The 16,384-nt window shown below is 47.2% G+C and overlaps 1 protein-coding gene across 1 annotated transcript in view; it reads left to right on the forward strand.

Moving 5' to 3' along the window:
• GPR139 (G protein-coupled receptor 139) overlaps positions 1–15,630 on the forward strand; it is a 37,311-nt gene extending 21,681 nt beyond the window's left edge. The window contains exon 2 of the mRNA XM_012736035.2: positions 14,696–15,630. Within this exon, the coding sequence (XP_012591489.1) occupies positions 14,696–15,630 (935 nt within the window). The remainder of the gene's footprint in view (positions 1–14,695) is intronic.
• The last annotated feature ends 754 nt before the right edge of the window (positions 15,631–16,384 follow it).

A 16,384-nucleotide genomic window follows, 5' to 3' on the forward strand; every position in this document is an offset into this window, starting at 1 on the left:
CCTGTGGCAAGGTGCCTCAACAGAGTAGGGGGCCAATATTTGTGATGGTAGGAAGAGGACAGAGGCTGGCCTGTGCGTTTTGGTGAAAAATCAAAATCTGCCTCCCCCCCAAGTCTCTTGGGTTGGGTTGGTGAACAAGCAAAATAGCATTGATTGAGCACTTACTATGTGCCAGGTGATTGAATTCCCACCAGAATCGTTATGAGACAGGTATTATTATCCCCACTTTACAGATGAAGAACCTTAAGGCACAGAATGTTTAAGAAGCTCCACTGCGATCACAAAAGTAGGAATTGGCAAACTTGGGATTCCACCCCATGAGGTCTGGTTTCAGGACTGGTGCTCTGAATCTCCCCACTTTTCAACAAGGGAAAAGCGTTCCAAGAGGAAAACTGCCTGTCACGCTTGACAGGGATAGGAATCGTATTTCTGAGCAGAAGGGAGCTGAGGGCGTGGGAGGGGCCCTGTCGGCTGTGCAAGGACCTTGATTTGGGGCCTATAAAATAGAGGTCTCAAACCAGCAACCCATGGGCCACACGCTGTTTGTGTGTCTGTGTGTGCGTTGCTTGCAAGCCTCTCCTGAAACATCAGAAGACCCGACCACAGTCGGTGGTTGTTCTCTCACGGGGAACGACCCAGTGGGGCTCAATAGTGGCTGCCCTCCCGAAACAGGGCATGCGCTGGCCTGTTCGCTAGAGCCGCGGTCCCCACCCGTTTTGGTGCCAGGGACCGTTTTCATGGAAGACAATTTTCCCATGACGGGGGGGGGGGGCATGGTTTTGGGGATGATTCAAGCGCACTGCGTTGATGGTGCACTTTATTTCTAGGATTATTGCGCTGCAATATATGATGAAATAGTTATGCAACGCACCATAGGTTGGGGCCCCCTGCTCTAGTGGCCCCCGCAGGGCGCGGTTGTTGCCTGGTACCATTTGCGTTTGCAAGCCCTAGCATAGAGCCATCGAAGGGAGCAGGGAGTTTGAAATGACTCCTCGTGTTGCCTTGGGATGATTTATTTACCTGAGTTCCGAGGACCCTGAGCCAAGGAGCGGGTCTTGTACTCCGGGAGCCCGACCCAGGCTGTGGGACGGAGTCGGCAGCGCTAAATTGACGTTGAGCTGAATTCGATCCACATGGAAGATTCTGGCACAAAACCTCTTCCCAGGGAGCTAATGGTCCCAGAAACATCTCCTGCACACTGAACACCAAAGGAATGTCCAGCTACGCTGGTGACATCACCTGACTCATCTTCTGCAGTAAACCCTAAGTAATCTTCCAGTGCATTCGAAACTTTTGAGTAGCCCTTCCACATGTGTGCAATGCTGTGTTGATCTACATTCCTGGTCATTCACTCCTTCCTCCAACAGATATTTATTGAGCACCCGCTGTATGCCAGAAACTGTGCAGGAGCTTGCCAATATGTGAATAATAATCAGCAAAGCAGGCACCCTCTCTGCCCTTCTGGACTTCTAACCTGTCTGATATGAAAGATGGTGAAAGGTATATGATGTGCATGGTACTAGGCACTGCTCTGGGCACTTTCCCTGTATTAATTCATTAATTATTAATTCATTAATTCATTTAATCCTCATAAAAAGCTCCGCTAGGTGCTATTTCATCATCCTTTTCATAGCTGAGCAAAGTAAGGGCACAGAGAGGTTAAGTAAATTGCCGAAGGTCACACAGCTAGAAAGCAGTAGAAGCAGGTTTGCACCCCAGCGACCTTGCTCTGGAATCTGTCCTGCGCCACTTGTCTTTCTGGGATGGTGCCGTGGGCCCCGGAAGTGCCTCCTGCGGTGTCCGCCGCAACGGGCACGGAGAGGAACCATAGGACCGGCTCTGGACACTTTGCATATACTAGTTCACTGTCTGTCCCTCTGTCACATGCCATGGCTTTTTCTGCTTTGAAATTGGAGGCCTAGCTATAGACGTGATGCCAGGAAGCAGCTGGGGATGTGGAGTCAACAGCTGATGGCTGCAATTTACACACAGCCTCGGCCGCGGGGCATGCGGGGCAGCTGTCTCTAGGAAGGGGACCCTGAGAAGAGAAGCCTTAAGGCAAGAGAGACAGCTTGGGCTATTGGCTGAAGTCGTTTTTTTCTAAATTTATTTATTCTGTTCCTATTTCTTTTCGTTCTTTTTTTTGTAGAGACAGGGTCTTGCTATGTTGCCCAGGCTGGCCGCAAACTCTTGGCCTCAAGGGATCCTCCCACCTCAGCCCCGAGAAGTGCTGGGATTACAGGCGTGAGCCACGGCGCTTGGCCGCTGTTTCCCGACTGTGTCACTCGCAGTCACGCCTCCCTGCCCTGGCTCATGCCGTTCCTGGATCCCCGAGTGCTGTTGTCCCCGGTCTCTTCCATCGTGCTCCTCTGAAGTCTCGCCGCCCATAAACTCGGAGTTCACTGCTGCTTCCTCTCCATGTGCCTCTGGAGTCACACTTGCTACCTGGTCACGTAGCCTCTTCCCCTCCTGCCCCGCCTGGTGGAGGGGGCAGTACGTCACCTCTCACCAGCAGCCTCGGCACGGAAAATGGCACTTGGTGCGTGCTCACCGGAAGAAGTCCCAAGAAGGAATCCTGACTTACCCAAGGCCACGGAGCTAGTAGGTAACAGAGCAGAGTTCTACTGGGTCAGAATGGAATGTGAGCTCCATGGGGACATGGACCACCTGTGTGTTTGTGCATAGCTGCACCCCTGTGTCTGGAACAGTGCCTGGTTGTGCATGGCGGGCAGCTCAGCAAACGTTTGTTGAATGAATAAGTGAACGCCAACCTCATTCAATTCTTCTTTTGTCCTTGCCCCCGTGGAAGAGCAAGGCAGGGTAACAGAAAATGATGGCTTTGTGTTGGCTGTCTTTTGTATGCACGATTGATAAGCTATTTGCCCACAGCTAAAAATACCTACCCCTGGCAGCCACTGGAGAAGCAGATGGATGATGCTTGGCGCAAGATGTTTAATCAAACAGCGACAACCCGAGCGGAGCCTCAATTAGCCTCTGACACCCCAGTGAACTCCAGATGAAGAGCACAGAAGCCTCTGATTTCCTGTTGGTCCTCTGGCACCCAGTGACCGTCACCCTAGGTCCACAAAACAGCAGAAACAAACGAGCATCCTCTGCCCAAGGCAGTCACCAGCTGGAAGTCAGTGAATGAGCAAGATGGGCAGAAACCGAGCGCCTGGGACAGACCAATGGGGGATGAGCCAGCGGAGAGCGTCGCTCACCATTGAAAGGGGCACTGGAGAACTCGGTCGTATGTCCTGGACTTCAGGAAAAGTGTTTAGGGCCAGAAGCAGCCGCTCATGCCTATAATCCCAGCACTTTGGGAGGCCAAGGCAGGAGGATAGCTTGAGCCCAGGAGTTCGCAACCAGCCTGAGCAACATAGCAAGACCCCATCTCTACAAAAAATACAAAGATTAGCTGAATATGGTAGCACGTGTCTGTAGTCCCAACTACTCAGGAGGCTGGGGCAGGAGAATCACTTGTGGCCAGGAGTTCGAGGCTGCAGTGAGCTATGATGATACCACTGCCCTCCAGCCTAGGTGACAGAGTGAGACCTTGAGAAAAGAAAGAAAGAAAGAAAGAAAGAAAGAAAGAAAGAAAGAAAGAAAGAAGGAAGGAAGGAAGGAAGGAAGGAAGGAAGGAAGGAAGGAAGGAAGGAAGGAAGGAAGGAAGGAAGGAAGGAAGGAAGGAAGGAAGGAAGGAAGGAAGGAAGGGAAAAAAGAAAAGAAAAGAGAAAGTGATTAGATCCTCAGATCTCTTTACCCCCACTTATTCCAGGGGTTGGGAGTGGCAGGTATTTTCTTGAAGGCCATATGACTCCTCTGAAAGGAATTCTTTCCTCAACTTCCCTCATGCCACATACATGCCCTGCTGATAGACACTGTTAAAAAAAAAATAAGTAATGAAAAAATACCAAAAGAATTAGTCCATTTCTCTTTAATAGTGAGTTCCCCAAGCTGAGTACGGAAGCATCTAGACAAGCAAGTGCATAGAATGGGCTCTAGAGTCTAATAATAAATCGTTTTCGAATCCTGGGCCTCACACACACCTGCTGTCTCCTCTGGGCCGGTCACTTAATCCCACTGTGCCTAAGCGGTCTCATCTTTAAAATGGGCATCTTAATGGTATCTCTCTCATAAAGCCATATGAGAATTAAATTTCGTGCAGGTGCGGCCTCTAGCAAGTGAGCCACACACAGTGAGTGCTCAATAAAGGGATCTGTCATTGCGAAATTCCCAGCCTCCCTCGGCGCTCATATAGCAGGTGCCAGAGAATGGGACGCTGCCATTGCATGCGATGCCATTGCACACAGCCTTACTCAGCGTCCTGGCCCTCCGAGCCTCAGTCTTTCTCATCTATTATAAGAGGATGAGAACTTTATTAGTAAGGATTAAATACTAGATGTTCAATAGTAGATATTATAATATTAGGTTATATATTATAGCTGTGCAGCATGCTTCATGTATGTGAAGACGTGAACTCAGTGCCTGATAGCGCTCAACAACTGGTAGCTGCTCTGAGGGAGTGGCGGGACCTCTTCTCACGCCTCTTTAACTTTGCACATGCTGCTCACTGTCCCTGGAGAGCCCTCCCTTGCCTTTGCCTTATCTGCCTGTTAAACTCCCACTCCCCTTCCCTAGACGTGAGTTGTGGTGCCAGCATTATCGCTATTACTGTTGTTGCTTAATAAGAACTGGCCCGTTTTACAGATATGGAAACTGAGGCCCTGAGAAAGAAAGGGGTTTTTCCAGTCCAACACCCAGGCGTCTCCTGATGCAGCTGGGAAGCCTCAGCATGCTTTCACTGACGGAGTCTGAGAAATGAGTAAGGGGTCTTGTCCAGAGCCAATTCTCGTGTCCTCGAGGAATGTGCCAGAAGCCTGTGCCTGGATTTGCAGGTGCTTCTTCCCCCTCACAGGGCCTTTGTCTGGTTCCATTTATCATCTTAGCTGAACTGATCATGGGATTTGTACTGAATGCCTATGACCACTTACCGAGCGCCTTCCCTGGGCCAGGCTCTGTGCTAAGAGCTTTGGGTGATGATCCCCTCTAATCCTCACAGCATCCTTTGAACCAGGTACATCATTACTCTGTTTTACTGCTGAGCAATCCAAAGCTCGTTGCGCTTATACAACTTGCCCGAGAGCACCAGCCAGGAAAATTCAGATCCGGGAGGCTAACCCAGACCTGCCAGGCTCCAAAATGCATGTGTCTCGTTTCAAGTACCCTGTACTTTCTGTTAACTCTTGTGCTCAGCGTTTGCTGGAAAGCCACCTGCACATCCAGGAATTGTCCAGGAAAAGCCCTGCCCCCATCTGTCTTTGTGACAAACTCCCAGAACTGAGAAAACGCAGCTGCACCCACTACTTGGTACAGAACTTGACCCAGGGTGACACCCCTGAGTGCTTTCAAGATGCTTCTTCGACTTATTAGCTGTGCCTTCTTGGGAAGGTGCCTTACCCTCTCTGAATGTCAGTTTCCTCCTTGTAAAATGGAGACCAGAAGCCTGCATTCCACCTACACGGTCAGCTCCTTATAGATTGTTTTTTTAAATCCACTCACTTTTTAAATAAGCTCAACTTATTTTATGAGCAGGCATTTATCATTACCCCACATGAAACAAATAACATTATTCTAATACCATTTAAACTAAATGCGTACCTCTTAAAGTAAAATCGTTCATTGAATCACATAAAATCATCTCATGTGTGCGAGGCCACCCAGCACATAGTAAGTGCTCAATATTGGGTTGCCATGAGAAAACCAGCTTTGGTACTGGGAAGTATGGTTTGGAAAGTTTGGGGTCTCTGTTGGCTGTGTCGGATGTGGTTTCATGATAAAGACCTAGCAGTTGCCATGGTTACTTAACAAAGCTTCCGCTGGCCATAAAGACAGAACCAATTCTGCTTTCAAGAGTCCAGCCCTGCAGTCTGGATGCTGAGTCACTGTTCCCCTCGCCCTGATTCAGCCTGCCCTGGGATGGCCACCATGTTCGCTCTTGCTGCCTCCTCAGCTGCCCACGTGCTAAGTCTCAACTATTCTTTCTAGTCTACACTGGAACCCGCTGCTTTGTTAATTTCTGGGGAAAGCCAGGGAAGCTGCACCACGGATCCAGGGCCCGAGATGTGGAGGACAAATCCACAGCATGTGTTCCACCTGGGCAGACATCGCCAATCCATCACAGCACCAGCAAGCCCAGGCAAGGTGTAGGAGCACTTTCCAACATGGCGCCCAGACGGCCACCACCAAGAGACTGAAGAGGAAACGTTCTCCCCATCCCTCTACCCCAAGCTGTGCTCTCACCCTTGGGGTGAGATCCATAAAGGGAGATACCCAGAAAGGGAAAACACTAACCCTAGCTTTGAAAGGAATTCATTCGAGTGCTCAAAAGTGGTTAAAAAAAAAAAAAAAGAAAGAAAAGAGGTCTCCAGAAGAAAAATAATAGAAAAAAGCGTTGTAGTGAAGCCCCAAAGGAAATTAAGGATCAATCAAAACAGGAGCTAAAATTTTAAAACTTTAGTTTTAAAACCAAAACTCTTTCAGAGGATGCAGGAGCCAATGGCGTCATCGTACAGGAATGGCTCGGAAGGGTTTAGTTCGTCAGGCAAAGGCCAATGTTCTTCTCCGTGGAGCAGAGGAAGAAAGTTGCAGGCAGGGATCAGATACAACTGCAACTGGAGGGCTCAGGTTAGAAGCGATGAGGAACTTCCTTGTGGGTTGACAGGGTGGTTAGTGCCTGGAAGAGGCGTGGAGAGAAACTAGAATCTTCTCTGGAATTCCCTGAGAGCTTAGACGCTCCCGCACGCATGTCTTTGCATCTAGCACAGGGTCTGGCCTCTAGTAACTGCTCAATGATCATCTCCTGAACTGAACTAGCCAAGTGAAAAACAAGTAACAGTGGCTGATTTTTTTATATGCTTTTTTGTGATCACTATGTGCAAGGGACTGTGTTAAGTACGGTGCCTGTGTTATTTCATGTCTCTTTGGAACAACCAATGAGGGTGCTATTTATTCTGACACCCACTTCACAGATGCAGGACCTGAGGCTCAGAGACATTCGGTCATTTACTCACATCACACGGTGGGTAGACGGTTCTCCTGAGATCTGAGCCCAGGCTGGCTGCCTCCAGAGAATGCACTCTTAACTGCTGCACGCCCAAGTAAGATAGGTTCTTTTTTTTTTTTTTTTTTTTGAGACAGTCTCACTCTGTTGTGCAGGCTGGAGTGCAGTGGCGTCAGCCTAGCTCACAGCAACCTCAAACTCCTGGGCTCAAGCAATCCTGCTGCCTCAGCCTCCCGAGTAGCTGGGACTACAGGCACGTGCCACCACGCCCAGCTGATTTTTCTATTTCTAGTAGAAACAGGGGTCTCACTCTTGCTCAGGCTGATCTTGAACTCCTGACCTCAAGCAATCTTCCTGCCTGGGCCTCCCAGAGTGCTAGGATTACAGGCCTGAGTCACTTGCGCCCGGCCCATCATCTTTTTAATACTATTTCTTCTTCTTCCGCCCCAAGACCCAGAGTCGAGCAGGAAACAGTGAGGGAGGTGACAGCCTCCCGAGGCAGTGCCCCATCCCACAATTATTTCCACCCCTCAGCTGATCTAACCGAGGGCATTGCTGACTTCTTAGGAGGCTTAGAGGTTGCTCTTCCTAAAAATCCATCCTTGGGGCACCTCCAAGAAGCAAGTAAAGTAACAGCCGCTGCAATTTTTCACAAGGTCAAGGGTCTGCATGACATGAGAGCTGACTCTTCTAATGCAAAAGATGGCAACTTTGGAGGGGAGGGACTCATGAGAATCACAGGCGATGATGACTGAAAGGGAGAATGGCTTTCTTTTTAGAAATTCACAGGATGTAACCTAGGATGCATAGAAACAGGATTTGTAAAAGGTTACCCCAGGAATCTAATCAGCCCAGATAAGCAGTTCTCTCTCCTCTTCTTAAGACCTGGAGACTTAAGACTTCAGCAATTCAGGGCATGGAAACGACATAAAGGCATGAATACCAGGAGGCGTGGTTCACTATAAGGCTAGCTACTACATTATCTCTGGAAGATGGGTTTTTGACAGATTTTCCCTTTCCAGGGACAAAAAGCTTGTTTTAATGTCCTGGCTCACCACCTTCTAGCTGTGTGACCTCAGACAAGTTACTTAACCTCTCTGAACCTCAATGCTCTCAAATCATAATACATCACAGGGTAATTGTGAAAATTAAGACATTGTGTGTTAAGTGCTTAGAAGTACCTTGGGTGTAGTGAATGCTCAATAAAAGTCAGCTGATTCTATTATTATTATACACTGATATGATGTTTAATTTTTTTTTTGCAAGTGTGCGTTGCTTTTGTAATTGAAAAATTAATTTTCAAAGACAAGAACAAGGAAATGTAGCGGAACTCAGAGGTATAGACTGAGAATTCCCAGTCCAGCTGCTGCTTCCAAGGAACCTGCAGGAGCCCCTCAGTCATCACAGACATAGCAAATGCCTCTAGAAGACCTTGACCCTTTCTCTCTGGGCCAGCAGACAGGTCAGTGGTGTGTCCCGACAACCCAACCTGTGTCGTTCTTTCATCCACTCCCCAAATCCTCTCCAGTTTGAGCACAATGAGCTACAAAATCCAGGAAATGAATTCCCCCGAGCATATAACCAAGAAGCTTTGCAATCACAAAACATGGGCTTTCTGCTACCCAGGGGCTTAAACCTGTCCGAGGACACCATTGACAGGAAGGATTTGCTCTTTAGGCATGTTTACATTTTGATCGTGAAGTTCTCCGAGGCTTGCCTGGATGGGATTGGTTGGGTTTCCTCAACAACAGAGTCTTTGGGTCAGTTAGAAACAAAAGCTGAGAAATGGAATTTGGGGCAGTAATGACTTGGGTGGCTTAGTTTACTCACCGTGATAAATACAACAGATCCTGTCAACACCACTCTTTCTCTTTGGGGAAAATGTGCCAGTGTGGAAACGAAAGGGTTTTTTGACATGGGGAGTTATAGCAAATGTCAAACCTTAAAAGGTGAAGACTCTGCCTTCTCATTTCTCGTTTCTTTTTCAGAAAATCAATACATAGTCTCGTTCCTTTCTCCCCTGGGCCCCCACCCCCAGCTCACATCTCTCTCTCTCTCTCTCTCTCTCTCTCTCTCTCTCTCTCTCTCTCTCTCTCTCTCTCTCTCTCTCCCGCCAAGGATGTCCTAAGTGTTCTTGATGTTGCGTTGGGGAAAAATCTACCTGTACGAACGGAATGGGAAACTCGGTGTCTGCGGGTTAGTTTCTCAAGAGAGGCAATTACTAGAAACTTAAGGAAATGTCAAATATGAATACCTAGCAATTTCGCTGGGAGTTGATGACTTGCCTGACTTAAAGCATTAAATAGATGGGGCTGGAATATTTTTAAAAGAGTTTGAATATGGAAAATTTTTTAACACCACACTTCAAACAGGGTTCAGCTGGGGAGGAAGAAACAGTGGCAAAGAGTCACTCTCTGCAGAATATATATAGCAGGTTTTCTGGGGAGACCCCACCATTTATGCATTCCTCCTTCAGGAGCAGGGACAGGGGCGCGGAATGTGGGTATTGTTGAATGGATAGAAAAAAAGATGTTCTGAGAAATGATGGCACTTTTCTAAGTCAGGGGCAACCTGGGGAACAGGAATCACTTTCCTCCTGCTAAGAACCCTTTCCTATGACCAAAGATAGAGCAGAATCTGATATACCATAAAGTCAGACAGAGATGGGGTCACCTTCCTGCTCCTTCACTAGCTCAGTTTGTGACTTTGAGCAAATGATCTAAAAATCCAAGCCTCAGTTTCCTCATCTGTAAAACGGGAAACTGTTCCCACGTCTTTCTGTTCCGTGAACATACCAAGCTCATTCCCACCCCAGGGCCTTTGCACTTGCCATCCCCACCACTTCGAATCATTTTCCCACAGATCTTTTCATGGCAGATCCCATCCCTTTATCCTCGGTTGAACCCAAATGTCACTTTTCAATCTAAAAATAACTCCCCGATACATTTGTCTCATCCCATGGTTTCATTCTTCATAGCATCACATCTGAAATTCTCCTGTGCATTTTTGTGTGTTTATCTATTGTCTGTCCTCTGCACTATACCATAAACCCCATGGCAAAAATGGACCTTGCATACTTAGCTAATGTCTGTGTCTCCAGTGCCTCATACAGTTTCTGGATTAGTAAATGCCCAGTTAATATTTGTCAAATGAATGGACTCTCCGTCAACAGCTAACATTCATCGAGCACTTATCCCATCCCAGGCACTGTTCTAACCGCTTTATGAAAAATGAATGCACTTAATTCTCAGAACAACCCTAAGAGGCAGGTAGTCTTATTAATTTGATTTTATAAAAAGGAAACTGAGGCACAGAGAAGTTGAAGAAACTTGCCCCAAGTCTAAGTGTCGATAGTGGTAGAACCAAGACTGAACCCCGGGCAGCCCAGCCCCAGCTCCCACACTCCCAGCCACGGGCTCTCGTGCCCTTAGCTCAGCGGGAGAGCTTCAGACCTGACTTTGCGGCTCGAGTTCCATGACGCTCCAACGATATGTTAGGTCCAAGGAGCAGGGGTTGGCAGCCAAGACTTTGACCTAGATCCTGCTCCAAAGCCTTTGCCCTTTGTTTGATATCTTTTCTCCAGCAGCTGTTGTATCACTGTGTGTGTTCTCATTTATGTCATTAATACTTGGCCACGTATACGATGTTTCTACACTCTCTTTGAGTAGAGAGTCTGAATGCAACACCAATTTGTATCCACCTTGGGCCCATGCACAGGTCTTTGCCCACAGAATGTAGATGCTAAATACTTTTCAAAAGGATTTCTGGATGAATAAAACATTTTGAAATGCTTTCAACAGAACACGGCAAGGATGTTTAATAAAAGAGAGCCATAAAATGCAAAAAATGCTTATGAAGCAAGCAGAAATCAATATGTGTTCTTTGTCTTAATAAACCCCACTCTTCATACTTCCCCCACCTCAGGCCCTTTGCACATGCTGGTTCCTTTGCTTGAAAAGCACTTTCTTCTTCCAACCTCTCTGCCTATTTACCTCCATTTGGTCCTCCAAATCTCAGGAAAGCTTTTTCTGATGCCTACCCCCAAATATTCCTTCATAACCCTTACTATAGCTTGCAGTTATGCATTTGCTTCTGTAGTCCTTCAGGTGATGTTTTTCTTGCCTAATAGAATCTAAGCTCCATGCAGACTGCATAGACCATGTCTGTTTTGTTCACCATCCTCTCCCAGGGCAAAGCTCAGAATAGGTACACAAAAACATTGTTGAATGCATGAATAAACATTTGAAATATCGGGTTTGCAAATATAAAGAGCTTTTGCTTTAATGGGTCTCTTTTCTTAAGTAGCAACTTAAAGTAGGAAATACCACTTTACACTGCATACAGTGTAACATACCCACGTGGTGCCCCTACCCCACTTGGAGTAGGTACCGATATTACAGACTGGTTTGAAGCATGGATGTTGCTCCTAGGTTTGAATCCTGGCCACTTAATATAATCAATACCTTAACTGTCCACCATTTCAAAAATGCTATTTCAAAGGGCTTTGGACAAGAGCAAGAACAGCACAGACTTTTAAAACAACAACAACAAACTAACAATACCAAGTACTGAGAGGATATGGGATAAATGGAATTCTAATATTCTGCTGTTGGGAGTATAAATTAGTAACATCACTTTACAGAGCAATTCAGCAATATCTGCTAAAGATGAAGATGCATGCACTCTGAAACATAATAAATACACTTCTTTGTATGTACTACCCCAGAGAAACTCTCATGTATAAGTACTTCTTATGGAGAGTCATATCAAGATATTAACTATAGCCGGGCGCGGTGGCTCACGCCTGTAATCCTAGCTCTCTGGGAGGCCAAGGCGGGCGGATTGCTCAAGGTCAGGAGTTCAAAACCAGCCTGGGCAAGAGCGAGACCCCGTCTCTACTATAAATAGAAAGAAATTAATTGGCCAACTGATATATATATAAAAAATTAGCCGGGCATGGTGGCGCATGCCTGTAGTCCCAGCTACTCGGGAGGCTGAGGCAGAAGGATCGCTCGAGCCCAGGAGTTTGAGGTTGCTGTGAGCTAGGCTGACTCCACGGCACTCACTCTAGCCTGGACAACAAAGCGAGACTCTGTCTCAAAAAAAAAAAAAAAAAGATATTAACTATAGTGGTTCACAACAACAAAACCCTGAAACCAATTTAAATGTATGTACATCTTTAAAATAATAAATTATATATAATTTACATACATAATAATGAATACATTAATGGCAATAAGGTGGCACAATGGAATGCTACATAGTCACTAAAATGAGTGAATTAGATCTACATGTAGAAACAAAAGTGGGTCTCAGAAACATGAAGTTGATTGACAAAAGCAGCATATAGAATGCTGACAGTTTCAATATCAAAGAAAACAAGAGTCTGGACTCAGTGGCATGAACCTGTAGTCCCAGCTACCTGGGAGGCTGAGGCAGGAGGCTTGCTTGAGCCCAGGAGTTAGAGGCTGCCATGCACCATTATCACACCTATGGATAGCCACTGAACTCCAGCTTGAGCAACATAGAGAGAACTTGTCTCAAAAAAGAAAAAAAAAAAGAAAGAAAGGAAGGAAGGAAGAGTATGCAGGCATGGCCCTGAGCACTGCACACCACCTACAGCATGGCCGTCGCCTCTAGGGAGAAAACGGAAGAGGGAAAATAATGGGAAATGAATTATTTCAGAGGGGACTTCAACTATATCTATAATGTCATTTCTTTTTTAAAAAAGAGCTGAAGCAAATATGGCAAAATGTTAAAATTTGTTTAATCTGGGTGATGAGTACACCAGGATGTGTGGGTGTGTTTATCATAAGACATTTTTCCATGTGAACTATTGCATAATATTTTAAATAGCTACCCAGAAAGGGGGAGGGAGAATGAGAAGGAAAGAGAGGGGTAAGGGGGAGGAGAGAGGGAACAGAGGGGGAGAGGGGGAGAGAGAGAGAGCTGTCTGTGTTCTAGCTCTGCCACTGGACCTCAGACAAGGGACATAAGCTCTCCGAGACTCTTGTTTGCAAAATAGCATGAGCAGTGTTCAAATTGCAGGGTTGATTGTGAGAATGAATGAGAGTAAATGTGTAGAATGACTTCCAGATATTATCCATCGGGATATCATTTCGGAGTGAGTCGCTAATGACTTTCTAAATATGCCTGATTCAGAGAGACAATTGTTTTGAAAACTTATCAGAAAATTATGTGGATACATTTTCAAATGAAATCTGACCCCAAGAAAAATAATACGTCACTGCTGTTTGTGCAGAAATGATATACATGCCTATTATATAGACTTATATAAGGATAAATTATTTATTAACTGTGATTTCCCTGAGGGAGGAGAACTTGGATGGTTGGAGAACAACAGTGGAAGGGAAGTGAACTTTTCCCTGCTATTATTTTTAATCATGCACCATGTGTGCAGATTACCTATTCCAAAAATAAATATAATTTTTTTTTTGAGACAGAGTCTGGCTCTGTCACCCAGGCCACAGTGCAGTAGCATCATCACAGCTTCCTGCAACCTCAAACTCCTGGACTTAAGCAATTCTCCTGCCTCAGCCTCCTGAGTAGCTGGGACTACAGGTGCCTACCACCATGCCCAGCTAATTTTGCTCTTTCTTTTGTAGACATGGGGTTTCTCACTATGTTGCTCAAGTTGGTCCCGAACTCCTGACCTCAAGCAGTCCTCCTGCCTCAGCCTCCCAAAGTGCTACAATTACAGGGCCCGCCTATTTCTAAATTAATCTGAAGGCCATAATCTTCTCCACTCTTTAGATTCTAAGTCCACTTAAAAAGGAAAGGTCCTGGCCGGGCGCTGTGGCTCACGCCTGTAATCCTAGCTCTTGGGAGGCCGAGGCGGGCGGATTGCTCAAGGTCTGGAGTTCAAAACCAGCCTGAGCAAGAGCGAGACCCTGTCTCTACTATAAACAGAAAGAAATTAATTGGCCAACTGATATATATATATAAAAAAATTAGCCGGGCATAGTGGCACATGCCTGTAGTCCCAGCTACTCGGGAGGCTGAGGCAGAAGGATCACTCGAGCCCAGGAGTTTGAGGTTGCTGTGAGCTAGGCTGACGCCACGGCACTCACTCTAGCCTGGGCAACAAAGTGAGACTCTGTCTCAAAAAAAAAAAAAAAAAAAAAAAAAGGAAAGGTCCTAAAATCCAAGTTTTCAAAAGGTGTTTAAGAAGTTATATAGTCCAGGTTCCTAGCTGAACACACAGAGTGGGAAAAACCAGTCAGCCCCATATTCTCCAGGCAGTTGGACAAAATAAAATCCCACGAGATTTGGGATCAAGGTGTGGTTCCTGTCACCATGCATTGCTAACTGTGAGGCTCTAAGCTAGTTCCTTGAGCTCTCAGAGCCCCAGTTTCATTTCCAATGTGAGGAAAACTCTCATGGTTGTGCGAGAAACAAATAAACTAGACCATAATAAGCATAACTTTAAAGTAGTCCCCAGATGTTTGTATGAGATGCTATTTGTCATGCAGAGGCTGTCCCTCAAAAGCAGCGGTTCAATCCTGCTGAATTCCATGGGGGTGCCCAGTAACCATATGCCCAGGGCCTCCCACGGTAACCAAAGCAGTCACCTTGGCTTGAATGGTAAACCAGATTCTCTTCTCTCCACAGCAAATATCTTGACAGTGATCATCCTCTCTCAGCTGGTGGCCAGAAGGCAGAAGTCCTCCTACAACTATCTCTTGGCACTCGCAGCTGCCGATATCTTGGTCCTCTTCTTCATCGTGTTTGTGGACTTCCTGCTGGAAGACTTCATCCTGAACACGCAGATGCCCCCGGTGCCCGACAAGATCATAGAGGTGCTGGAATTCTCATCCATCCACACCTCCATTTGGATCACGGTCCCCTTGACCATTGACAGGTACATCGCCGTCTGCCACCCGCTCAAGTACCACATGGTGTCCTACCCAGCCCGCACCAGGAAAGTCATCGTAGGCGTGTACGTCACCTGCTTCCTGACCAGCATCCCCTACTACTGGTGGCCCAACATCTGGACCGAAGACTACGTCAGCACGTCCGTGCACCACGTCCTCATCTGGGTCCACTGCTTCACTGTGTACCTGGTGCCCTGCTCCATCTTCTTCATCTTGAACTCGATCATCGTGTACAAGCTCAGGAGGAAGAGCAACTTCCGCCTCCGTGGCTACTCCACGGGGAAGACCACGGCCATCCTGTTCGCCATCACCTCCATCTTTGCCACGCTCTGGGCACCCCGCATCGTCATGATCCTCTACCACCTCTACGGGGCGCCCGTCCAGAACCGCTGGCTGGCGCACATCCTGTCGGACGTCGCCAACATGCTGGCCCTTCTGAACACGGCCATCAACTTCTTCCTCTACTGCTTCATCAGCAAGCGGTTCCGCACCATGGCGGCCGCCACGCTCAAGGCCTTCTTCAAGTGCCAGAAGCAGCCCGCGCAGTTCTACACCAACCACAACTTTTCCATAACCAGCAGCCCCTGGATCTCGCCGGCGAACTCGCACTGTATCAAGATGCTGGTGTACCAGTACGACAAAAATGGAAAGCCTATAAAAGTATCCCCGTGACCCCGCAGGTGGGGCACCTAGTGCTGCTGTCAAATCCGTTTCCAGGTGGGAGGGCGTCCCGCCTCCCAGGGCTGAACAGCTGTCCTCAGGAGCGAGACCCTGACTTGCTGTCTCCACGGACTGGCAACTCTCAGGCTGGTAGATGGGGAAGGAAGGAGGAGAAGAAAGGAACGCATGAATCTTGTTTTCACCTGTGCATTGTTGTTGTTTTTGTTTTTTTTTTTAACCAAGTCATATTGACAACAAAAGTTCCTACCAGTTTGAAGATGCCGTTGGAGGTCGTAGCATCATCCTGTGACCAGTAAGGACACACAGTAGAGAAATAGTCTGTGACTTCGCCCTGGCACCATCCACAGCCACCGGGAACTCTTCATTTGTGTGACACACCAAGCCACTGTAGCACGTAGCTGGGCCCTCGCTCTTCTTCCACGAGCTAAGGTCGCTCACCGCTTCCTTGTGCTGTTCCCAGCAGCTAACGATGCTGACTGATTCGGGGCTTCTCCAAGGCGCCCTTTGTCCTAGAGAAGGTTGTGGTCTCCAAGTGGCCCTGGCACCTCTAGCTGTAGAATGGCACTGTGGGAAGAGAGGAGTATTGAATCCCGTCCGAACTCTGGCCAGAGCTGCTTCAGGATGGCTCCAAACCAACACACCTGTGACCTCAGACCTGGAGTCTAAGATGCAGTTTTCTATTTACCATTGTGTATAGATTCTAACTGTTTCCTCCCAAACGCAGACCCTGCCTGGTCCGTGGGGG

The sequence above is a fragment of the Microcebus murinus genome, chromosome 19 (assembly GCF_040939455.1).
Source record: "Microcebus murinus isolate Inina chromosome 19, M.murinus_Inina_mat1.0, whole genome shotgun sequence".
NCBI classification, from domain to species: domain Eukaryota; kingdom Metazoa; phylum Chordata; class Mammalia; order Primates; family Cheirogaleidae; genus Microcebus; species Microcebus murinus.